The sequence below is a fragment of the Taurulus bubalis genome (genome assembly GCF_910589615.1).
Source record: "Taurulus bubalis genome assembly, chromosome: 16".
NCBI classification, from domain to species: Eukaryota; Metazoa; Chordata; class Actinopteri; order Perciformes; family Cottidae; genus Taurulus; species Taurulus bubalis.
In genome coordinates, this window is record NC_136604.1 from 2,038,836 (window position 1) to 2,065,916 (window position 27,081).

A 27,081-nucleotide genomic window follows, 5' to 3' on the forward strand; every position below is an offset into this window, starting at 1 on the left:
CCAGGAGGTTGTAGATGGGGAAGACATGTTTTATTTCCATGAGAAGGGGAGCAGTGCAGACGGTGTCCTTAGCTTGGTGAGTTTGTGACCTCTGACCTTTGGGACCCCCTCCCAAAGGTTAGGGAGGGGGGTCCCGGTCAGCAGACCCGTCTGTGTGGGGGGTGCACAGACACAATGGCCCCCAAGGCCTCAGTCTTCAGTGAGCTGACCTCCACACCCTCATCTCCATAACACTGCGCTCAGATTTAGACCTTATTACAAATATGTGTGAGGAAGGTAATCCCCCTCCAGCTGCCCGTGACCGTGTCCCCAACAACCCTCCCCTGTTAGGCTCCCCACACACACACACACACACACACACACACACACACACACAGTGGACACCATGGAGGAGGCCGGCAACAACACCCCTTGGTTTAATCCACAGCTGGGACACAAAGGGCCTGTGGTGGCTGGCGTGTGACAGTAAAAAAGGACATCTCAATCTGTGCAGAGTTTAGGCTAATGCTAACGGATTGAGGATGTAGAGATGCGGCTATGAGGCGGAGGCCTGCTGTAGGAGGCCCTCATCCAGCTGTGACCCGACTATACGAGGCAAACCTTATTGCATTGCAACTTGTAATAATCCATTACACTTTTTTCAGTTAATATGTGAAAGCTGTAAGTTATTTTGATTTAATAAAAGCAAAGTCAGTGGTCCTATGTACTTCAAAGAAATTGCACAAGACCCCATAACTAATAGTTATCTTCTGATGCAACTATTATTGCCCCACTAGATCACAGTTTAGTGTGTCCCATGCTCTTGCAGTAGCAGCACTCTTGAGTCCTGTTAGCTCGTGTTTTTAAGGTGTCCGCCGGGCTTTTTGCTTTTAATGAGATTTCCCTAAAAAGAGTTGCAGCAGACGCTCTGTGAGCCGACACCTCGCTGATTAAAGCTGCAGAACAAACAAAGAGCCTCCTCTCAATCACATTACAGACTATTGCTTATTGATCTGCCTGGCTGCTGGGGAGGGACCATGCTTCTGGCCAGGCTTTTTAAATCTGCACTGACCATTAGAAAGCAACCCCCAAATGCAGATGGGACGTCCTAGTCCTCGGCCCAGGGGCCCAGGGGCCCAATGCAATATCAGTGTATGCATCGTTAAGCATGCTATCAGTCAGGAGAGATCAGTTGCTCCAAAAAGACCAATCTGTAAGCAACAATGGTAAAACAATGGTATTGACCTTAATGCCAGTGTTTTCTTATAAAAAATAGTTACTCTTCATATCCCAAAATAAGTAAGTTTTACCTTCTTGAAATAAGATGAAGTTATATGAGAATAGGGCCTGGTACCAAACACATGAAAGTAGTATTGTTTCGGTACTTTAACTTGTGTATTGTATCTCCACAAATATATATATTTTTAAAAACTGATGATGGAAGACCGCTACTGAGCTTAATGTAGTTGTTGAATGAAGAAATGACTTTTTACAGTACAAGCAGCCTAAAATATCCCTGTTATATGTTTAAATATGAGTATGAACACATTCATTCCTCAGATAAACTCAGAAACATTGAACTTGACATACGATACCCGGTAAATGACCATCAGCTGATTTAAACAAAGACCTTTGCAGAGAGAACTGGCCATCTTCAAGCCAGCAGAGTTACTCCCACGAGGAGGACAAAGGAGGCCGTGGGTGTCATGGCACCGGTCTGTCCCATCCTCAACTACACATGTGTTCCCTCTGACACGGAGATGAGAAGAAGAGGCCAGAAAGGGGAATATTAGAACTGATTTGTTAATATTTAAATCAGTTATCAAACATTTGCTTGAATATAATGTCTGCAGAATATGAAGCTCCAACCCTGACCTTAATGCTCCAACCTATTTTTCTCAGTTTCATTCTCAATCTTGCTCAAATCAAATCAGCCGTCCAAAGTTTCCTTTCAAACAGAGATGTCTACAAAGGGAGCGCATAAAGGAACATAAATGGTGAAGGGGTGTGTATAAGGTGCTCAGGACCCGTCTCTCTGTCTCTGTTGTTATGGGTAGACAGAGCTCTGTGAACTTCAGGGTCTGAGTCCCTAAACAATAGCAGTGGAGGCTGGTCGAGTCGCTCAGGTTGGACTCAAGCTGCCTCCTCTACACATCCATCCTGCTCACCTCTGACTGGCTCCTGACCCCTGAGGGGCTTGGGGTCACCAGCACAGGCGCTCGTGTGGGGGTTGCTGGACAACCCCCTCCCTGCAAAAAATCTCATTATACTCCATGAAAATAGTCCAATCTCTAATGCTATGCACCTAATCACGCCTCATGGGTCCAGCGTGTTGTCATGGAGGACATTTAACATTTAACTCACCTTAAAGCTTGTTGTCTTATTGTTGCCATCCTTCCCTTCTCATGCACAGATTGAGGTTTCAAACTGGAAACAAGATTTGGGATTAAGCCCATGTCAATGCCAATGTATCAAGGGGAACATCTCAGAGGATAGTCCCACTCAGAGCTGCACTTTGAGTTGGTGTTGTGTTGTACGGTATTGTACTAAACTAAGTTCCTGTGTTGTTCACCCAAGCCTAACAAGAGGCTGAATTAAGTTGAATGAACACATAGTTAAAAGAGACAATATCTAACTATGTAGACATGGTAATGTTCAGGCTGGGGGAATAACCAATCCCCTCAACGTGTCCAGTGACAACACCTTGTTCATGTTAACCTTACTTACCAACCTCAGCCCTTCAGGCCTCACGGGGTGCAGCACCATGTGTTCGATCACCATGGCCACAGAATGGGATGCAAGCCCCCCTTGGGAGCGCTAGATTTCATTACCAGGCCTGAGGGATGGGACGCTCAGGGGGGTTGCAGGGTTCTATCAGCACAGATCCACTTTCAACTGCTGCATCTGCCGGGTGGAGATCTCTCCTTAGAGCCAGGCAGATGCTCATCTCTGGATGTGACACACCAGTGAGGGCCAGAGATGAAGACAGGGAAAGCTCTGCTGTATGTTCACTTCACCAAACTTTGTGGTATTTGTATATGCACTGCCATAATACTTCCGTCATTACCATTTATCAGGTATGGCCGAAGTATATATATATATATATATATATATATATATATATATATATATATATAGTCAAAGTCAAAGTCAGTTTTATCTGTCACTTCTTCCATTAGTACAAACATACAGAAGACTTGAAATTGTGTTTCTCTTCTGTCTGACAAAGTGAGTAGTGCAAAACAGTTAAAAGATAGAACAACATATAAACAACATATATACAACATAAATGCAACATAAATGCAACATAAATACAACATAAATAAACAACATAAATTAGTATTTTAGCAGCAGAGGGAATGAGTCTAGATGTGGGAGTGGTGAGGTAGAGAGTTCTGCTATATATATATATATATATATATATATATATATATATATATATATATATATATATATATATATGTATACTGTATTGTGGTATTTGCATTGGTAGTTACCACTGAAGGCAAGTGAAAAATGTGTTTGTTTTAGGTTTTCAATAATAAATAAAAAAATCAATAGAAATACTAGAAATACATAGCCAGCGTACTGATAATAATGTTTAACACACCAGCTTCTTCTGCAACAGGAATGCACAAAGCGACTGAAGCCAATTCAAACTCAAGTTCAGCTGCAATGCTGTGTGTGAGATGTGATGCCGGACCACAATACATGTTGTGTGGCTCACATCTCAGTTGACCGAGAGGCTATGTGTGGTTGAATAGATGCACGGCTCCACAGTGACATCGATACGGCTTTGTGCAGGTTCAAGTGCCACTGCCATTGTTACTGCCTCGCAGCTTTGGCTACTGCGAGGGTTCAAGGTTCTTTGCATATGAGGACATTAACACCAAAAAAAGACTGAAAGAAAATGGGGAAGACTGGGAGTGTCACCAAGGTCACGCAGGGGAGGCGACAGGCGTGAGGAAGAGCGCTCTGGTGGCATGGGAAAGTCACCTCGGAGAGGATCTGAAAGAACGGGCCGGGAGGGGTGGAGGGGATGCATTAGAAGGGGCAGATGGTGCTCTTGGGTGCACGGCGGCTGACGGGACTTTTTACAGAGGTTACTGTGGGTTAGGCGCAAATAAGCATCGTCACAACACTATTGTCGCAGATGGCCCCTTCCTTCAATGGAGGGTCTCCTAACTTGACCCCTGCAACCCTTGCCAGTGTTCCCCTCCCCAGCTGGGTATTGTTGTTGCCCTCTCTGGCTGGATGGCTCGCTGGCATCCAGCCTCCAGCTCCCATTGTGCCTGGCCTTCACTTAAAGCGTTATAGGCCACAAAACCAAATGCACCATCAATCAAATTAGGTGGTTTCTGGTGTTGAGTGAGGTTTTTCAGGCAATTCTGGTGAGGTTCCCTGAGACTTGGTGTCCAACAGAGAAGCCTCCCCCTGTGCCTTTGTCTCTGGAACTATGGGAAGTTTGTTTGTTTGAGATGTAAAATTGTTAGAAACTAAATGTTTACTCCTGCAGTTCAAGGCTGCTCTTCTGTGCACGACTCATCCGTGTTGAAGCAACAACTCTCTGGTTCTAAATGACACTTTCATTTGGATTGTTTGACTGCTGTGCCAAGGGATGGGCTGAGTCAGCTGCACTGTTTGGGCCGGATGTATTTATCCATGTACAGCCAATGTGCTGTGTAAGGTAGAGACCAGCTTGGTATTGCCACAAGCCTTGAGCCTGTGTGTCGGTCACCACAATCAATCAATTCAATTTAATTCAATGTATTTTTTATTACCCAAAATCACAAATTACAAATATTCTTCATAGTTCTTTACAATCTGGATCAGGAAAGCATCAGAGGAGGGATCCCTATTGCAGGATGGAGGGAAGCAGTAGATGTCATGTGTACAGAATGATTCAACGAATATCACATGAATGATTCATATCATGATGAAAAGTTTACAGCTACCAAAAATAACAGTAGAATAATCAGGATAATAAAAACGGTAATGGTGTCCTCAATAGTAATAGCAATGCAACTAATAATACAAATAATATTAATAATAATAGTAGCAGGAGGTGTCAGGCAGGACCAGGGTCCAGATAAAACCACGACCCTAAACCTGTGAGGAGAGAAAGGACAAAGACTCTGGGAAGAAGCTAAGTTATTAGTGTTAGTCTAGTCTAGTGGGGTAATATGGTACTATGAGTTCTCTAGTGGGGTAATATGTTACTATGAGCTCTCTAGTGGGGTAATATGGTACTATAAGCTCTCTAGTGGGGTAATATGGTACTATGAGCTCCTTAAGATATGATGGTGCATCACCAGTTAAGGCTTTGTAGGTGAGGAGAAGGATCTTTTTTTTAATATCTTAAATGTGATTCTTGATCTTACAGGAGCCAGGGAGCAGCTAATAAGGAGTAATGTGATCTCATCCAGGTTTTCATGTCTGAAGTGTAGTGAGCTGGTTGGTTTCATCTGGTTTGATCGATATATATATATATATATAATTGAGTATCATCTGTATAACAATTAAAGTTTATGTCGTCTTTTCTGATAATATTGTATAAGTAATAATAATAATGTATAATGCTATGAGTATAGAGACAAGTCCTTTATCTGATGCACTAGAAGGTCATTAGTGATTGTCTCTGTGCTATGATGCTTTCTAAATCCTGACTCCTCAAATAAACTATTGTTATGTAAAAAGTCACACAACTGATTTGCCAAATATATGTCAGGTTTACAGCTGTTTCTACGGTTACTCTATTTGAGGATAGATCGGTAAAATATTATTAATCTGGTCTCCAGTTAGAATCTTATTATTAAAGAAGTTCATGAAGTCACTACTACTGAGGTCTATGAATACACGGATCCACAGAGCTACAGCCTGACCACAGAGAAACCTGGGCTTGTTCTTATTTTACTTATTATTGATGAGTGATAAGCTGCTCTGGCCTCTTATATCCCGCCAAACTAACCGAGACTCTTCTAAACTGGTGGAAGTTCTCTAATGGAGTGCAGACACTGTCCTCAGGTCCCTTTTGGATCAGAAACTCAGGACAATAAACCTTAGATGTATGAATGCACATTGGCTGAGGCTTCATATACTTCATATGTGTAGCCATAAGCCTCTCTGGTAACCCGTCTCCTCTCCCCCTGCAGGCGGCTGCTGGGCCTCGGAGCTGTCCTTCCTGCTGGAGCCCAGCGACGTGATCGCGGTGAGGGAGCGGCCGCTCATGCTGGACTGCCGGGTGCAGGGGGAGGAGCCGATCATGGTCACGTGGCGTAGGAACGGGGCGCCTTTACCCAGCAGCCCGCGGGTTCAGGTGCTGGCGAACGGCACCCTGTTCATCCGGAGCTTCCAGAAGCGCAGAGAGGGCAGCGACGCGGACATGGGCGAGTACGACTGCGCGGCCCAGAACCGCCACGGCATGCTGGTCAGCCGCAAGGCCAAGGTGCTCCTGGCATGTGAGTTATGGATGGTGCCACACACACTGTTACATTCATACTTTTTGTGTTGATGCCATGTAACTACTTTAAAGCCGTTCAGTTGCTACACAGGGGCGGGAGGAGATGATGTCAGAGGTTATCTTATTCCCTGATGAGAGGAAAAGAGGAAGAGGTTTCATTCACTTCATCAGTTCCTGTAGCTGCATCAATGAGATATGGGAATATGGAAATCATATATATAAGATCCTCATCTCATATAAACAATCTAATCATTTTGAAAGTGATGTTGTAATTATAAAAACATGCTGTGTTATATAGAGACTTCATCATAATTCCAAGAACAACATCATTATTTGAATTTTTTGGGTTAATGCAATTTCCTTCCATTCATCATCATCATCATCATCATCAAAACACATGAGTTCACTGTAAGTATGACTGCAACACTGAGATCATGAGTTCCACAACACCCAAACACCAGAACTGTACACATAGTTATACTGTTTGGATTCTAAAACGTTTATTATTAACCATCCAATAAAAATGATGTTTCATGTCACAGTGAACCTTCACATCACGTTTCACTGCTCGCTTAAGAAGGAAAGGCAGCTTTATTTAGCTCATCCTTTTCTGGTTTCTATGATATTATTACCTTAATTAAACTTACTGTTTTTTTGTTTTGTTCTGATGAAGATTGTATTTAAAAAAATCTCAACATTCATTTCCTCGGGCATTGTAATGTCCATCCCTGTTATCCACCGGCCATGAACCTGCTCAGGGAGCAGAGGATATCACCACATGTTGTCAGACATCCCATAGTCTCTGTTGTAAATTATATTCACACGCTGAACACCTTTGCATCATACTTAGCAACCCGAGCCCCCCTTGGCCCCTGGGATCCTTTGATGTCAGAGGGAACATGCCGGCTTCTCATTATGGAAAACCTGTAAATTACTCTGCTCAGCACATGTAGGAGTGTACAGTGATGTACATGTGCTGAACACACACACGCACACACACACACACACACACACACACACACACACACACACACACACACACACACACACACACACACACACACACACACACACACACTACTCTTCCTTTTCCTCCGCCCCTCCAGTCAGACCAATAAAAGCAGGGCTTTATAGTTGATCCAGGAGAGTTATAGCATCTCAAGGTGGTCTTACTTCAATGCAATGTGTTGCCATGGTGATGCTTTCTCATTTGCAGACCCCCCTGTCTGTGGTATACCACCGTATTGATTATGGCCACGAGGTCATTAGGAATCCTGTGCACTATGGTCTCTACCTCACTGAGCCCCTCTGAGGTCACATGGAAGAGAGAACAGTATTTATGTGAATGTGTGCAGAGATGGATTCATAAACCTTTCTTCTTAAAGTTTTGACTATTTCACAAAACAAAACAATTCAAACAGCTTGGCAGAGTGTGTACAAAAGGCTGATGGAAAATCTATTCACACGTTTGTCCTCTTCAGCAAAGTGAAGTTGGAAAGTCTGGTTAGAAGAAGAAAAGAGATATTGAAAAAGTGCTAGAAGCCACTAATCATCTCCACCGACATGCTGCAGAAACACTGGACCTGATACTCCCCTTATGTGACCAAGAGTCTCTTTCTGTTAGACCTTCCCTGTCCAGTGAACTCAGTAGGATCATTGTAATGTCATCAGGGTTGTCTTCTCAGACTTGACAAAGCTCCTCCAGAGCCACAGTAGACATTAGAGCCTGCTAAAGACACCCAGCAGCCTCCATCCTCGATGGGTAAACTGATCTTTGTGTGGCTTGCTCTTCAGCTCTTCCTAAGTTCCACACCCACCCTGTGTCCATGTCTGTGGATGAGGGAGGCGTCGCTCGCTTCCAGTGTGAGATCAACGGAGTACCTGAGGCCAACATCACCTGGGAGAGAGACCGAGTAGCACTCAACACCACCGACAACAGGTAACACACACGCTGCTGCACCTTCCACTGCTACTGCACGACCTCCACTGTAACATGCATCAAACACATGAGGGTAAGCTATGACGATATGTGTCCCTCTAACTAGTATACCATTCTGCACCACCTACGCTTATGCTGCATTCAAATGGAATCAGGCAGCTGGATATCATTTATCATTTATGGGAATGAGATCAGGAGGGTACAAATAGGCGAGGCCGTCCAAAGTTAAAATATGTGATCTTTTTGCCCTCCTCAGCAACATAATGTACAACTGGGTGTGACATACGGAGACAGTTGCCTTTTAAAGCTTCATGCATTACTGGAAGAATGACAGAAAATAGTTTACTCAAAATCATGTTATTTTGTATATTTCATGTGAACGCAACATTTTAGCATCAAACTATCCAGTAGAAACTAAAGAGAACTTGAATCCAGATGTCCTCGTCCAGCTGTTTGCTCAGTATGTTCCAAAGACCTCACACGTGTTGAGAAGCTGCACATTAAAGTGTATTTGTAAATCACTGTGTACAGTTTCTGACCAACACATTCTCACTCCAAACACAAGCCTCTTAAATAAATCGATGCTGATTTGGTTTCACACGGACGGGACAGTGTCTGTTTGACCATCCACATCCTTTATCACCCTCCAGATGTTCTCCGTGTCTCGTCAGGAGCTCAGATGTCTGCTACTTTGATGTCTTCTCATTACAAGATCAATTCAACCCATTTTCACAGCTGTTGTACGGGACATGTACTGTATCGAGACTCATTTCTTAAACATGTTTGTGAGTCTTAACCTGCACACGTCCCTCTCTCCCTGTCCAGATACACTCTCCTGCCCATGGGGATCCTCCAGGTGACGGGCGTGAGGCAGCTGGATGCAGGGGTTTTCCGCTGCGTCGCCACCAACTCCGCCAACACTCGCTTCAGCCTGGAGGCCGTGCTCAACATCACTGGTAGGTGGACATGTAGATATAATGCCCAAGGTTAGGAGATCTATTCCCTCCAGCCCTGCCTGTTATTCATTCCTGCATGTGTTAACATCTTGAATGTGTCCATGTACCTGTAGAGGTAATTGTCGTCACTGTTTCTCAGATTTGTTTGCCATTACAACTTAAGATGTTCCCGTACATGAGTCGTCGTTTAATTCATCCCAAAATGTAGTCTTTTACAAGTAATGACTTGTTGTGTTCCATCCTCCTCTCAGGTGGAGGACCCAGAACATACAAGGAGCCAGTCATCCTGTCTGGACCCCAGAACCTGACCCTCACCGTCCACCAGACGGCCATCTTAGAGTGCATCGCCACAGGAAACCCCAGGCCCATTGTTTCCTGGAGCAGGCTAGGTACCACTGCACATGTCTAATACACTGTCAATGTACTTGATTGGAGAATATTGAATAATTAATAACAATTGTAAGCATGTTTTAAGTTGTATTTCCACCTCTGTGTGTCTGTGTGTCCATCAGACGGACGCTCCATTGGGGTGGAGGGTATCCAGGTTCTGGGCACCGGCAACCTGATGATCTCAGACGTTTCCCTGCAGCACTCTGGTGTGTATGTGTGTGCTGCCAACCGGCCCGGCACCAGAATGAGGCGGACCGCCCTGGGACGACTCGTCGTGCAAGGTGAGGCCATGCAGAGACACACGGATGACGTGTTCTTGACTCTCCATCATGTCTGACCATTGACTCTGAATTGACTAACTTTAGACATATAGGTGAGAAGATGGGTCAAAGTTATCATGCATCTGTGTCCAGTACAGACAGGGTCATAACCATAATTTAAACAATACTGGGGTTATGAGTCACACTGTCCCTATTTATTGTCTGTCAATTTCCAAGGCTGTTGCAAAACCCTCTTCATACAGCTAGGGACATACTACTGGTGGTCGAATACTAAATCCATTTGTTTTGCTTGAATTTCATTGAAATAATTGGCTAACGTCTGTAGATCAGAATTAGCCTAAAATAAATCCATCATAAGTGGAACTGAAGAATGTAACCTTTATTCAGACCAGTGTTGGGTAAGTTACATCGAGCACGGACAGGAGATGGAACTTTAACTTTTCATTTCAAGACTGTACATAAATATCTTTATGTACTTTTTCTGTCCATAAAGTTTTTAAACTACCGTAGCACGATGTTGGTTAGCCAGCACCGTGTGTGTTCATAGCAGACATGCAGGTGATGTTTCTGAAACACAAATCACAGGTTTCTGTATAGAACATTCTTCAATTTGATCATAAATGTGTTTATAGAGATCTGAAGTTGTGTTGTCTTTCTCGCTAGTTTAATACAGCCGCTCCTGGGTCACGCTAACACGCTGAGGCCGTGCTGGTGATGGATAGCAAGGGTTTATTATCATCACTGTGCAGATGCTGACTTAAACATGTCAAGATGTCAGCTCCCGTATATGTATTTGACTTAATTCTGTACAGTGGGAGGAAGTGGAGACGTGTCCCATCCTTCATAACCTCTATGTACTGCATACACAGAGACACTCATGTTGGACCGTTCCTTTAATGTAAAAACACATTAGTGCAGGGCATGATGCATCCAGGGAAGAGAAGATTAATTAAAGACACATTAGTTTGAATTATACATTAACACATTACAATTCTCATGTTCCATGCTGTAAATGTCTTATAGATACATTCTGTCCAGAAAACATGCCAATGCTGCAGCCTCCGTTTGATCACTAGTAGTGCACTTGATCATATGTACTGTCGTAGTGCTGAGGGGAGAGGAAGGAACGGGTCAATAGCAAAGCTCTGCTCACCTTTGCCCCGCGTTGATGAGTCGGGTGGAGGCTGGGAGCATCGGCCAGCTGTAGGGGGAGAAACTACCGTGTGACACCCGGTTCCTCTCTAACCATTAAGTACTAACGACAGGGTTCAGCTGTGTGTGTGTGTGTGTGTGTGTGTGTGTGTGTGTGTGTGTGTGTGTGTGTGTGTGTGTGTGTGTGTGTGTGTGTGTGTGTGTGTGTGTGAGACGTGGACTCATCCGTCACCCTGCAGATGTCCATACACTGATATCATTTCTCACTGTCATCAGCTGTGTTTGAAGGAGACTGTTACCGTGTTCACTTTGTAATCCGCAGTCTGACTTCTGTCTGCTCCTGTAAGTCATGGGAGTGACCTTTGATTTGCAGAAAGGTTTAAAAACTATAAAAACCATAAATCCCTAAACACATGCAGGTTCTACAGCGTACTGCTTACAGACAGTGACATTCACACAAGTTTATGCTTAAGCGTGTACTAGAAATATACTATTTACAGCTTGAGTTTGGGTTATTTTACTTTATTAGATTTTAAAAAAATGAAAACCTCTGTTCTTCAGAGAAGGATCATCAGACCTTTAGTCCTTATGGGTCAAACACCAAAGGATCTTACATTTTCCATAATGTAACAATCATTATACAATTATATATTTATTAAACCCTCCCTACCACTTAAATGTCAATATCTCTCAAACTTTAAACCAACGCTTTAGTGCAGGCGCTCTGTTATGAATTATAGTCTCAAACCCAAGTGGAGATGACCATAAGGTTTCTATTTATTTTATCAGACTTTGTAGAGGTCCTCCAGATGAATATATATAAATATGAATAACATATAATAATAATCTTATACAGGCTGAGTTCTGTATCCCCGGGTGCTATAATCCAACTGAGTGGGGAAAGTATAGTATCTACTCTGTTCTGTAACAGTGCTCAGCATTTGGAGCATACACCAAAAGAAAGACCGGAAGCACATTTCATTATTGTATTCTCAATTACCACCAATCTATATTCATATGTTAAGCTTTTCCTTCATCCATCCTTCTCTCTTTTTGTATTGTGTCCGACTTTGAGCCGATCATTCAATACTTCCCCTGTCACTATGTCACAGAGCCTAAATGTAGAGGGGAGCCGGGCATCTCTAATATATTCATCCGTTTATTGATCAGTTTCCTCTCTTTGGGGTTTGCAGCATGATCAGGGATATAGAAGAGGACATGTCCTCATTCTGCTGCAGAATCCAACATTATATTTTTACAATAGAGCTAATAAGGTGAGATGAAACGTGTATATCATATCTAATGTAACAACATCATGTTATATAGCTATTCGTATATGTTGGAAGTGTGTTTGATATTTATGGACTCTGATAAGCTTCAACAGGATTTAGATCTTGTCAAATGATTATTTCAAGTGTGAAGAAAAAAAGTCTAAAAAAGAGAATAAGAATACCTAAATACTATGTGTGCAGAAATGATAGTAAATCAACGATGAGGTCACACAAAGAATCAGAGAATAAAAGTATTGTTCACAGCTGAAAACTGTTCAACACTGAAGTGGAGACAAAAGCAACAACAATAACCTTTCTATTGATATCGTTGTGCTTTTCTTTACATAAACAAACGTATATGTTTCTTTTATTGAGGATTTACAACCACAGGCTTTGACATTATTTCTTAATATCATCACTTCTCACTCTAAATCTAATGTAACCATATTTAGTCCAATAGAAAACGTTTTTAAATCTAGAAAAGAAAAGATTTCTTTGCGATTCATTTTTTCTTCTTCATTTGAGCAATTAGACGTAATAAAACAATGAGAACATGTTTGTTCTCATTGTTTTGTCTTTTGTAACGTTCCACTCCATACAGCTGTACATGTGAAGACTCACAGTGAGGAGAACGCATTTATTATCCAGCTGGAGTCAATACGGTGGGAACTGTGTGTGTGTGTGTGTGTGTGTGTGTGTGTGTGTGTGTGTGTGTGTGTGTGTGTGTGTGCGTGTGTGTGTGTGTCCACGGTCATGGCCACGATGAAGGGACAAAGAAGACAACATACAAAGAGACAAAAAGTGGAGGACAGCTAGACAGTCAATGCAGGGTGTGAGGTGCAGGAGGGGGTCCGAGGGGAATTAATGACCTCCGACCTCTGACCCCTGACCCCGACAGGAGGAAGCAGGGTGTGTGAGAACGGTTGCCGTGAGGGAGGAGGCGGTGGAGTCAGGACGGACGGATAGAGAGGTGGAAGGAGAAAGGAGGTGTGGTCTCAGGGTAAATTAGGAAGAGCAGGAAGATGAATGGAGGGGAGGGAGGGGTCATGGCAACCAGGGTGTCACCTCGGAGAGGGAGACACAATGGATGGAGGACCAGGGTGTCACCTCGGAGAGGGAGACACAATGGATGGACGACCATTGTTTTCTGGACCGGTTCTGCAGGAGAGATGAGCTGCAGATCTTTTATCATGCAGATTAAAGGCCTCAATGCAGTTCTCACATATAATGTGAACTTCAGCAAAAGAAATCTTCAGTATTGCACTGAGCCACATAACTTTATTACCAAATGTGCATTTATTTAAGGGGTGTAATTTCACTACAATGTAGTTTTAGTCAGATCTGTCAGTAAAAAGGTTCGGGGAGTTTCATGAGTGTGAAGTGAAGTGAAGCAGAATTAACTCTCCAGATATGGTTGGTGGTAGAAACAAATACTACAGGTACTTTACATAAGTATTTTAATGACATGTTACTTGATACTTAAATATTGTATGTTTTTTATAAACAGCGTTCATCAGACAGCTGTACTGTGAAACATGTGATCATCCTCCAAGTTTGTTTCATTCCTAATAAAATAAACTCCAACTCCAAACTCCTTGGAAACTAATGCATTAACATTCATCAAATGATATTCTTTATATAATAATAATATAACTCTGACAGCACCCATTCTGCACAATGAGTACTTTACCTGGTCATTGAAGTAGATTGTTCATGTACTTGTACTTTTTATTGCATTTTTAGTCTGTGGTACTAATACTTGAAGTAAACTAAATACTTAAATGCTTCTTCCACCAAATAATTCTGGCCATATTTAAATACACATGGAGACTATTCTATTTGGTAGTAATTAGATCGGCAATAGTCAGTCTAATATGAATCTGTACTTCCAGCAACTCATACAACTGCCTACCCACTATACTACATACTATACTACATACTACACTATACTACCCACTATACTACACACTATACTACATACTACACTATACTACCCACTATACTACATACTACACTATACTACCCACTATACTACATACTACACTATAGTACCCACTATACTACATACTATACTACATACTACACTATACTACCCACTATACTACACACTATACTACATACTACACTATACTACCCACTATACTACATACTATACTACATACTACACTATACTACACACTATACTACCCACTATACTACATACTACACTATACTACCCACTATACTACATACTATACTACATACTACACTATACTACACACTATACTACACACTATACTACATACTACACTATACTACCCACTATACTACCCACTATACTACATACTATACTACATACTACACTATACTACACACTATACTACACACTATACTACATACTACACTATACTACCCACTATACTACCCACTATACTACATACTATACTACATACTACACTATACTACCCACTATACTACCCACTATACTACATACTATACTACATACTACACTATACTACCCACTCTACTACACACTATACTACATACTACACTATAGTACCCACTATACTACACACTATACTACATACTACACTACATACTACACTATAGTACCCACTATACTACATACTACACTATAGTATCCATTATACTACACACTATACTACATACTACACTATACTACATACTACACTATAGTACCCACTATACTACACACTATACTACATACTACACTATAGTACCCACTATACTACATACTACACTATACTACATACTACACTATAGTACCCACTATACTACCCACTATACTACCCACTATACTACATACTACACTATACTACATACTACACTATAGTACCCACTATACTACCCACTATACTACCCACTATACTACATACTACACTATACTACATACTACACTATAGTACCCACTATACTACCCACTATACTACCCACTATACTACATACTACACTATACTACATACTACACTATAGTACCCACTATACTACCCACTATACTACATACTACACTATACTACATACTACACTATAGTACCCACTATACTACCCACTATACTACACACTATACTACATACAACACTATAGTACCCACTATACTACACACTATACTACATACTACACTATAGTACCCACTATACTACCCACTATACTACCCACTATACTACATACTACACTATACTACATACTACACTATACTACCCACTATACTACATACTATACTACATACTACACTATACTACATACTACACTATACTACCCACTATACTACATACTATACTACATACTACACTATACTACCCACTATAATACATACTATACTACATACTACACTATACTACCCACTATACTACACACTATACTACATACTACACTATACTACATACTACACTATACTACCCACTATACTACATACTATACTACATACTACACTATACTACCCACTATACTACATACTATACTACATACTACACTATACTACATACTACACTATACTACCCACTATACTACATACTATACTACATACTACACTATACTACATACTATACTACATACTACACTATACTACCCACTATACTACATACTATACTACATACTACACTATACTACCCACTATACTACATACTATACTACATACTACACTATACTACCCACTATACTACATACTATACTACATACTACACTATACTACCCACTATAATACATACTATACTACATACTACACAATACTACCCACTATACTACATACTATACTACATACTACACTATACTACCCACTATACTACATACTATACTACATACTACACTATACTACCCACTATACTACATACTATACTACATACTACACTATACTACATACTACACTATACTACCCACTATGCTACATACTACACTATACTACCCACTATACTACATACTATACTACATACTACACTATACTACCCACTATACTACATACTATACTACATACTACACTATACTACCCACTATACTACATACTATACTACATACTACACTATACTACATACTACACTATACTACCCACTATACTACATACTACACTATACTACCCACTATACTACATACTATACTACATACTACACTATACTACCCACTATACTACATACTATACTACATACTACACTATACTACCCACTATACTACATACTATACTACATACTACACTATACTACATACTACACTATACTACCCACTATACTACATACTACACTATACTACCCACTATACTACATACTATACTACATACTACACTATACTACCCACTATACTACACTATACTACATACTACACTATACTACATACTATACTACATACTACACTATACTACCCACTATACTACATACTATACTACATACTACACTATACTACCCACTATACTACATACTATACTACATACTACACTATACTACATACTACACTATACTACCCACTATACTACATACTATACTACATACTACACTATACTACCCACTATACTACATACTATACTACATACTACACTATACTACCCACTATACTACATACTATACTACATACTACACTATACTACCCACTATACTACATACTATACTACATACTACACTATACTACCCACTATACTACATACTATACTACATACTACACTATACTACCCACTATACTACATACTACACTATACTACCCACTATACTACATACTACACTATACTACACTCTTCATTGTACATTTATGTAACTACTTTCTAATTTCTTGACTCTTTCTGTAAAACCCAAACTAGAATTGGTACCACATTACATTTGTTTCCAGTTAACATCCTGGGAATAGAGGACCGTTAAAGTATTACACATTAAAATACTCTTTGCATTGTAGTGCAATCATATTTAGAACCTTTAGTGTTTCTTGGAGTACCTTTATTTATTAATATGTAGCTACATTCACTGCTCATCCAAGCTATACTGTGCTTTAGTGGCATTTTGCACTTGTATCAGTGTTATGGTTCTCACATATGTAAACGTAGTTATGTTCCTGTCCAAGCAGTGGACAGATGTCCCCAAAGAAAAGAAACAAACAAACATAAAAATAAGTTATGAGGTCAACAATCACCGATTAATAAGAGTATGAACGGTCAGCTGAGGAAGAGACACGTTCTAACATGATGGTGGGACACTGAACAGATGGTGGACAGGGACCCCTGAGAGAGAATGAGCACACACACACACACACACACACACACACACACACACACACACACAATGAAGGAAATAATGATGTTGTATTTGATATACTGGTGTAGATTGTCTTGAGAGAGCTATTCCATTATTACATACAGAGATACAGTAATATTATATGACACCTCTATCAATGAACCCCTGTGGTACTCTGGATGCTCTGCCAAGCCTCCACGGTGGAAAAAGAATCATGTAAATAAAGATGGAGTGCGCTCACTATAGTTACCTTGTTACATGTTTTAATTGAAACACAACCCGTCATCTTTGTTCTCACACAGAGGCTGATGAAACCATTCATGAAACGTACTGTGAGTTCAGAACGCAGACAGCTGACAGCACACCTTCACCCCACCTGGTCTACTTTAGCTCTGTGATTATTTCAGCTGCTGCCTCCTTCATGGAGAGTTGATATAAAAGAAGAAAGAAAACTGCAGTGATGAATGTTTCCTTATTATTGCAATGGTCATCCTCTTGACCCCACCCCAGCTCATGGATGGATGGGTGGGGGTGGGGGTGGGGGTGCACAGAGGGTGTCGGGGTCAACAGATTAATGAGATGCTGAGCGTGGGCTGGAGTGGGAGGGGCTTCAGGGCTTAAATACAGCTGCCCATATCTCAGCATTATGCACGTCTATTGTGCCTCTAGTGTTGAACTGGGTCTCAAGAGGAGCAGTGTGTGTGTGTGTGTGTGTGTGTGTGTGTGTAATGAAACTTTCTACATATTTCTGAATGATTTGAGGAGTATCTTAGACGTAAATGTTCCTTTTATCTGGGTATTGCGTTTTTTTCATTTCATACGACAATGAACATGATTTTATAATTAAGTAAACCAATTCCAAGATTAAACAGAATTCCTGAAATATATCCCTCTTGCAGAATGTTTTTTATTCAGAACTTTTGATATCGTAACATGTACGGTTGGATGTATTGTTATGGTAGAGACTATAGCCCCTTGCTAAAGATGCTGTGATTGCAATGATCTTTATTTGAACGCTTGGATTTAAATATTTCATATTTAAGCTTCACCCAAGACACATTCTTACTGAAGAGAGCTTGACATAATGCATCTTTGAAACTGTAAATCGTCAATATATTATCTTAAATAAATGTATCCATGACAGTTCATGGGAACCTGAGTATGTTATGTAGATTTATATTATACATCTCTCTCACCTCTCTTCTCCTCCTCAGCTCCCCCTGAGTTCCTGCAGTGGCCGCAGTCTGTGTCCAAACCAGCAGGGGGCAGTGTTGTGTTCACCTGCGTGGCGCAGGGCGTCCCGGAGCCTCACCTCATCTGGCTGAAGAACGGAAAGGTCCTGATGCCGGGACACAACGCCAAGTTGACCAATAACAACAGGTGGGGGATGGCAAGCCGACCAGTGAACATGTTCCCTCTGACAGTATGAGTCACACAGTGGAATGATCTTTAAAATACATAATGGAACATTAAAACCTTTTAAGCCTTGTGTGAAACGATGAACTCACCGAATATAAATATAATGATGTTGGACATCAAATCAAACAGCAGAGCCTGGACTACAAGACGATGCAAGCCGTTTGAACATGCTCTAAACAACAACGTTATGAATGACCAAATATCAATATTAATATCACGCAAAATGTTCGACCACTCGCAGCGTTCTGTGTTGCTGTTAGCTGTTAGCTGTTAGCTGTTAGCCTCTTAGCTGTTAGCTTCATGCTGGAGACAAACGGAATGGCTTTCTAGAAAGAAGACAACCTGCAGATGATCAATAGACACTTCAATGTCTTCTCCAACAAAGCATCAGCCAAACATAATCCAACACAGACATGCATTAAAAAAAATCAGAGCAATTGTCGAGAAATATGACTTAGTTTCTCAAAAAGAAGACGACCATCAGTCTGTAAGCGCTGTATCTGCATTGCTACCTGACGACTGACTTCCTGTAATGCCAGAACAGCATTTATGGGTTCATTTCAGTCAGATTTTACACGTTTTATCAGCAAATCGCAGCGAGCGCTTGACAGGCTGTAAGGATTCAACGAATGGCATTAGACTCATACAGGCCTAGAGAAATATGATTATGCCAAATATTGCATGATGACTTGAGGGCACAGATTATTATTTTAGTTTATTTAGTGTATGCTACTGCTGTATTTGGATGTATTTAACACCATTAGTGATATACAAGTGACATATATAGCATGGTACATGAGAAAACTTAAATGGCACATTGAAAAGGTCCGTACTAAAATATTTTCTTGCTTCACTTTATCAAAGACAAACTTGGGGTTGCGAAATGAACTTGTCTTAGTATGGGCATGCAATATTTCGCAATTTTCTCAAAGGAAAAGGAAAAGGCTTGGGCTAAAACTGTTAAAACAAATACAATGAATGCACATAGAGTATAAAGTAAAGTATCACAGCAACCCAAAGGCAGAGCCAGTCGTAGCACCACAGTGCTGGTGTTGCATTTAATTAGGACAACGTAGTTATCACTTATATTCACATATACAAATGAGAAAGGAAGGCTCAGGCATTGTGTTGGTTTCAGAAGATATGACAGAGCTGAGTTCCTTGGAGCAGTAGCGTTGTCGGATGATGCCTTGGTTTACTATAAAAAGCCCAATCTATGCATGTCCATGCATTAATAAACAGAAGAGCTATTTCTGGCCCTGCAGTTCACCGTTGTACCACATGGAGGCAGCGCTGCACAGAGTGTTACGGAGCCGTGTTCTAAAACGTTTTGGGGCCAGGGACATTTTCCATGTAACCCCTTATAATCATATCACATATTAAACATATTCTTGCTCTCAGATAGCATCAGAAGTATTTATATTCTAAAACTTTTCAACCATAATACTTTTGACCTGTTTACTAGTGATGCAAGTAGTGCAAGTGGTAGTAGTATCAGTGGCAGTAGAGCGGGTGAAGTTGCACTCATAACTCCATGTGTTGCACGGTGGGGTCTGCTACATGGGGCCAGCAGTGGATTGATGCAGCTGTTTGTTGTTGTCTGTGCAGCACTCTGGCTCTGACCCGCATCAGCTCAGAGGATGAGGCCATCTACCAGTGCATCGCAGAGAACAGCGCCGGCACCAACCAAGCCAGCGCCCGCCTCGCCGTGGCCCTGCAGGCTAAAGACCTGCCGGCCGCCCCGCAGGGCCTCGCTGCCAGCGCGCTGTCCACCAGCAGCCTGCAGATCACCTGGAGCCAGCCGGAGGCCACCGTCACTGAAGGCATCATCGGATACGTCCTGCACATCCGCAAGATAGGAGGTAAGTGTCACACACACACACACACACACACACACTCACACACACATGCACGCACGCACACACACACACACACGCGCACGCACGCATGCACGCACATGCACGCGCACACACACACACACACACATGCACATAGCAAGAGTCTCCTAGAAATATATCATATCTACTTAAAATGCAGAAATGTTTAGTTAGAATAATAACTCAATCTGTGTGTGTGTGTATGTGTGTGTGTGTGTGTGTGTGTGTGTGTGTGTGTGTGTGTGTGTGTCTCAGAACCTGACAGTCTGGAGCTGCAGGAAGCCATCAGTAAAGGGACCTTCCAGCATGACGTGACCAACCTGGAAGCAGCCACCACCTACTCCCTCTCCCTGAAGGCCTACTCTCCTCTGGGCGCCAGCCAGCAGTCCCTCACCGTGGTGACCACGACACTCGGGGGCGGTAAGAGCGTGAAACTCTGAAGGGTTCATTCCTGCTCTGCTTCCTTATGCATGTTGGTTATTCACTTCTACATCCCAGCGAATCATATTGGTCATAATCCAAAAGATCAGAGAAAATAATATACAATTCCAAAGTCCAGTCGTTGAAAACAATAGCATCCCAAAACAAGCCGAAATTAAATATCTCGCGATGCTCAACCGTACATGTTTGCCCAGATGGCTCATGCATCCCATGATGCTGTGGGGCAGTCACATGAGTCACAGTGCATCAACACACATTTCACTCTGCATAAAACTTACACACATTAAAAAATGTGGCTGCTAAGAGGTGTAAAACATTTTTAATTCTGCTAAAAGTGATGAACACTATTGGAAATCTTTTGTGAGTTCCATGTTATGTGTAAAGAGCACATTATGTAACCAGAGCTGCAGTGAAGACAGCTTCCATATATAAATAGTTTATGAGTCTATTTCTATGACCATGAATGGTATATGTTATGCAATAACATCAGTACGTTGTCATTTAAAATGGCTTTGATATTATAGGAAAAATGCCATCCCTTCGATAGGTTCCTTCATACGTTTTATTTATGTGTCTTTACTTTTTTGCCTGATCCGTCGTCTTTGTTGTGCTGAATCCACTTCCTGTCAGCTGCTAGTTCTCCTTGTCTCTGTGTCGGTCTCGTCTGCATCAGCTCGTCTCTTTCTGTCTCCAGTGCCCACCTCTCCCACCTTCTTCACCAAAGTGCTGAACTCCAGCGCCGTGCAGGTGCTGTGGGAGCTGCCCAGTAAGGCCGGCAGGGCCGAGGGCTTCAGGCTGTCCTACCGCAGGGTCCCCCACGCAGACTTCCAGGGGCCCGTCCAGCTGCCCTCTCACATCAACGCCCACACCATCTCTAAGCTGGGTGAGTCTGTGTGGAGACTTCACCCCATGTCAGTGTACAGATGTCTGTAACCATAACAACACACTTATCTCCCAACCTACAAGTAACACCTCTCCCTAAAAATGAATTCACAAAATATTATCTGAAGGTCAACCTGTTTGTGCAGGTCCGCAGCTGTGTGTGTGTGTGTGTGTGTGTGTGTGTGTGTGTGTGTGTGTGTGTGTGTGTGTGTGTGTGTGTGTGTGTGTGTGTGTGTGTGTGTGTGTGTGTGTGTGGTGACAAACCAACAGCAGCTTATTTTAGAGGTCTCACACTTTTCTATAATTTCATAGAAAGCTTTTTTAATTCATTTAAATAACTGAAACTAAATACTGACATCATTCAACAGTAACAGCAGAGAGTCTTAAGTTAGCTTTAAATGACAATGTGACATGTTGGCGACACTTACCATGACGTCTATGTCTGTAATGCATTTTAAACATATATGTAGTGTAATATGCTTTTACCACTGTATAGTCATAGCATTCATAAATATTGATAATGCTTTATAACAATAATCATAGCACATTATAAAGCATTTTATAATGAATTACAAGGTCAATTATCACGATAATGTATGACTAGAAGTGCGTATACGTGCTTATTGTTTGCTTTAGGCAAAGTGAAAAATATAAAATATATGAAATCTATATCTTTAAGAATAACACACAGAAAGTTGTACAAATATGTTTTACTTTACTAACGACAAATACTATACTTTGTAACTTATGATTACACTAAAATGCAATATTAAATGTATTACATATGGATGACCAGCAATTAAGAAGCATTCTGATGTTATCTTATTAGTAATTATAAAATACTTCATAATGTGTTATGATTATAGTTAAACACCATTATGAATATGCATGAGTGCTTATAACTATAATTATACAGTGATAATGTGTGCAATAATACATTAATAATACATTAATAATACAAGGCTTTTGTTGTTCTTTCAAATTGTTCTGGAAATCAAGAACTGTTCAGAATCTCAACTGTCTCAAAAGATTATAGTTATTTGTAATTAGTGGCAAATACATTGTTTTTCAAAAGAATCTTGAGGAAACTACAACATCAGACATGGAAAATAAAGTATGAGCACTTTAAAATCTGCTACATCAACACACTATCTTACTGCTTAAGGTGCACTCTATAAAATCAAGTGAAGAGAAGTCAGGACCTTGAGAAAACATCCCTGTTGAGCTTGAATACCAGAAGGTTCTTGATGGAGCCTCCAGATGGACGACCTGACAGCTGGTGTCCAAACTGTGGAGAATTCTCTGAACACACATCTACAATAGTGGTGCTGTAATGATAATCATGGTTCATGTGTCGCATGACTATCACCTCTTGAGTTCATCATCTAACAGCCCTGCATGTAATGGCAGTTAAAAGTGTGGCCGCATGGATCAATCATCATGGATTAGTCACAACAGTTGGCGTTTTAAGACATAGATGCTGACGATCATGTCTGTAGGAACTGATTGAGCCGGTTCAATGCACAGCATGAAACACAATCAGCAGCAGCCTGGACGGTTATCTTGATATAACGAGACGTCGTAAGATCCAGAAAGCCAAGAGAATTAGACATAATGCAGGAACCCGCCGTGTGATGTGGTGTTTAACCGACACAGTTCGGATTCATCACATAGATTAATACAATGTGAGATTCCAGATAGTGAAGTGTAGAGGATTTAATAATGGTCTGCAGTTACTCCGATATCCCCACTGGTCGTATGGCTCTGTGTGGGGTTGTAGCAGCTGAATGGATTGATCTGAAACAACAACAACACCACTCATCCTCTCACATTCATCCTGTTGAGACACACATCATTCCCTTTTAAATCGTTGTTTCTCACTCCTCTGTTCCAGACTCCGGTGCCGTGTATGAAGTCAAGCTGGTGGCCTACAATGGAAACGGAGAGAGCGACTGCTTCAAGAGACTGGTGTCGCTGGCAGAGGAAGGCGTGAGGGACCAAGCCACAGGTGAGTGATGCTGGACCGTGTCCTGGACCCGCTTCCAGCCGGTCCTCTGAGAACACCTGGATGCTGAGAGAGAGCAGAGCTCCACCAAGGTCACGTCTGAATGAGTCATGCCGTGTTTCACAATGACATGTACTATTCACAGCCTGAACACAGCTTAACCTACATAAACAGTGGTGGCAAACATTATTTAAAATTAGGCTTCATCATTAATAATGAATATCATAATTAAGCTATTTTAGTTCATCATGAAAATGAACAGGCCTACAAGATATTCATCAACAAATGTCTAATATCCCAATTAATAATACATGATTAGACAGATACGCTAGTGAGAGTTCTGTTGGAAGAACATAATCTAATATTTAGGGTCTCCAAAGTAGAACCGCTGAGCATCTTCAAAAAATTGAAGTAGAAGGTAATTGGTCTAAATTGCTTTGGATGGGTTAAATGCAAACCACAAAAAGTATGTAATATGACAAATAAAGTTTCTTCTTGTCATATTATACCTGGCAAAATCAAAAATACATCCCTGGCATAGGAGGAATAGATCTAAAACACATGTTGGCTGATAGACAGAAAGCTCTCACACTGAAAGGACCAGACAGCAAACGCCAACTAAATGAGTTGTATGGCGTGTTTGACGCTTATCTTAATACTATAATACCAGCAATACCTTGAACACTACTGAAACAACGGACCATGTCTATGTATCTCTGGCTTTTTCCTTTGTGATGGAGGATGTTCTTCATCACTGCTGCTGTGTTTCCAGGAGGCAGCAGTCTGTGTGAGTGCAGGGACGGAGAGGCCTCTCTGGGCAGCATCGTCATTGGCATCCACATCGGCACCGCCTGCATCATCTTCTGTGTTCTCTTCCTCATGTTTGGATACCGTCGCAGGTAAGTGCCAATGCACTATGCCTCATGTGTACTGTCACTGTGCAGACCTGGACCAGGCATCTGCATTGATCCATTGGACTGGCTATGAATTATTCTTGAGTTATGCTAATGTGAAGCTGTGCAGGATGTATACTCATAGCTTGAATCTCTCTGCAGTCTGTTTTGCAGTAAAGGGACTCAGGACAGCTGGTCTGTCCCGAGGGACAACACAGGACACAATGGCGTCCTTAAAGATGGAGCAAGCCGGCCCGGTGGGGAGCCGGCACCTCAGGTATTCACTCAGGTTACGGTCACAGTTTAGAACAAGCACAATTTAGAAGGCAGGGCTCAGATTTACAGCCTGATATAATACAACAAAAAAACATGATTTCATACTGTAATGGCCATAGAATTGTGGTTGTAATTGTTTCAATGAGGACATATGAGCTCCTATAAACACAGACGTTACGGTAAGTAGGACTAGGCGTCACAGATGAATGAAGTGTTTACTAGTCTCATTGTGACGTAGTAACTCCAGTGGTACGTTGGTGCATTGCTTGTAATAATGCCATATGTCTGATTCCTTGTCCTTGTTCTCTTGTCTCCTTCCTTCCGTCTCTTCCTGTGAGCAGGTGGTCTGTCCAGCGCAGTGCCAGGTTGTCATTGAGCAACACTTGTCAGGTTTGCCCGGCACGGACTCTGGCTAACACCGGTCACTATTATCAACACATCATTATCCACGTCCCTGTCCTCCCCGCAGTCTGCCACTCACTTAGGAAACCCACGCCTCCCATCGATGAGCACCTCCTGTGCCCTCTGATAGGTATCAGTCATAGGTTTAGTCTGCCCCAAACCTGCTGCTAGTAACCTGGAAGTAGCTTCCGCAAAACTGTGACAGACTGCTTACAGAGCTAGGGAACATCCTGGTCCTTTGCCCACCCCCACCCTCATCCTCCACCCCTACCTCAAACCAAAGCGTATTGCCTTTATTGCCTGTAGAAAAAGCCTTCACAAGAGCATTGCCACACAAGATGAGGTCCTGCCATCTTCTTTTTGCGTGTACACCACAATTAGTCGTCGCTTTTCCAGTTGGAGTCTGTTCCATAACCAAAATATTATATTGCTTAGATCTCCTCTGGTAAGCCGACTTGTGAAGATGTGCACTGTGGTCTGAAACCCCAAATGAAGCCGTGTGTAGTGACAGAACTCTTGACTTTGCCTTCAGTTCCTCTGCAATAAGAAAGGGAAGAAACACAGTGGCCTTTACGAACGCCTTAAGAAGGTGATATGAAATGATTGTCTATCACCGTATGAGCCATTTAGAGGAACCATGTGAACAGGCATTCTTTACTCCTCAGCCATGACCTGCACACCTCCAAAGAAAGCTACCTCAGTCTGATAGGAATGTCTGAGCCATAGTCCAGGCCAATGTTAGCCTGATTGTGCTGCTCGTGCTAGCATACCTCAACCAAAAAATAGGGAGACCCTTTCCTTTAAGCACCTATTTCCTTGACCACTGCCAGTGTACTGTGCCAGTCACCAGCCAGGCCAGAGCGCTCACCAGGACCACAACCAGGGAAAGCCGGAATTAAGCCTTACTGTACCGGAGATCGACAAGAGCCTTAACAACCTCCTGTCCAAGCAGGTAACCTTCTGTTCCGTCAACACGTCCGGTTTGGCTGGAGACCTTCAACGTTTCTGATCTGACCTCAGAAGCCACAAAGGAGACCATGTAGCGTTGCTTCATTATGTGGCTATCTATGACTTTTAAATACCCACAAGTGTCCATTTCCAAGGACGCAGAAGATGTGGACTAATGAATGCTTCATGAGCCTTTTTTTTTTTCCTATGAAGTCCGTCAAAGAAAATAAGTTCAAACAAACAGGATGCTTGTTTGATCTCCACACACCTGATGGAAAGCTGATGCTGAGCCAAAAGTGACAGTTTGAG

The 27,081-nt window shown here is 41.8% G+C and overlaps 1 protein-coding gene across 1 annotated transcript; it reads left to right on the plus strand.

Annotated features, from left to right (window-relative positions):
• Nucleotides 1–6,139: 6,139 nt before the first annotated feature.
• LOC306748423 (immunoglobulin superfamily DCC subclass member 3) lies at nt 6,140–25,838 on the plus strand (the record flags this gene model as incomplete). The annotated part of the gene is made up of 13 exons (XM_079231588.1): nt 6,140–6,437; nt 8,234–8,378; nt 9,204–9,334; nt 9,586–9,723; nt 9,847–10,005; nt 18,844–19,009; nt 20,657–20,910; nt 21,181–21,345; nt 22,061–22,249; nt 24,143–24,256; nt 25,026–25,152; nt 25,309–25,423; nt 25,761–25,838. The coding sequence occupies exons 1-13, from the start codon at nt 6,206–6,208 to the stop codon at nt 25,836–25,838; spliced, it is 2,013 nt and encodes a 670-aa protein (XP_079087714.1). The 5' UTR covers nt 6,140–6,205.
• Between the last annotated feature and the right edge of the window lie 1,243 nt (nt 25,839–27,081).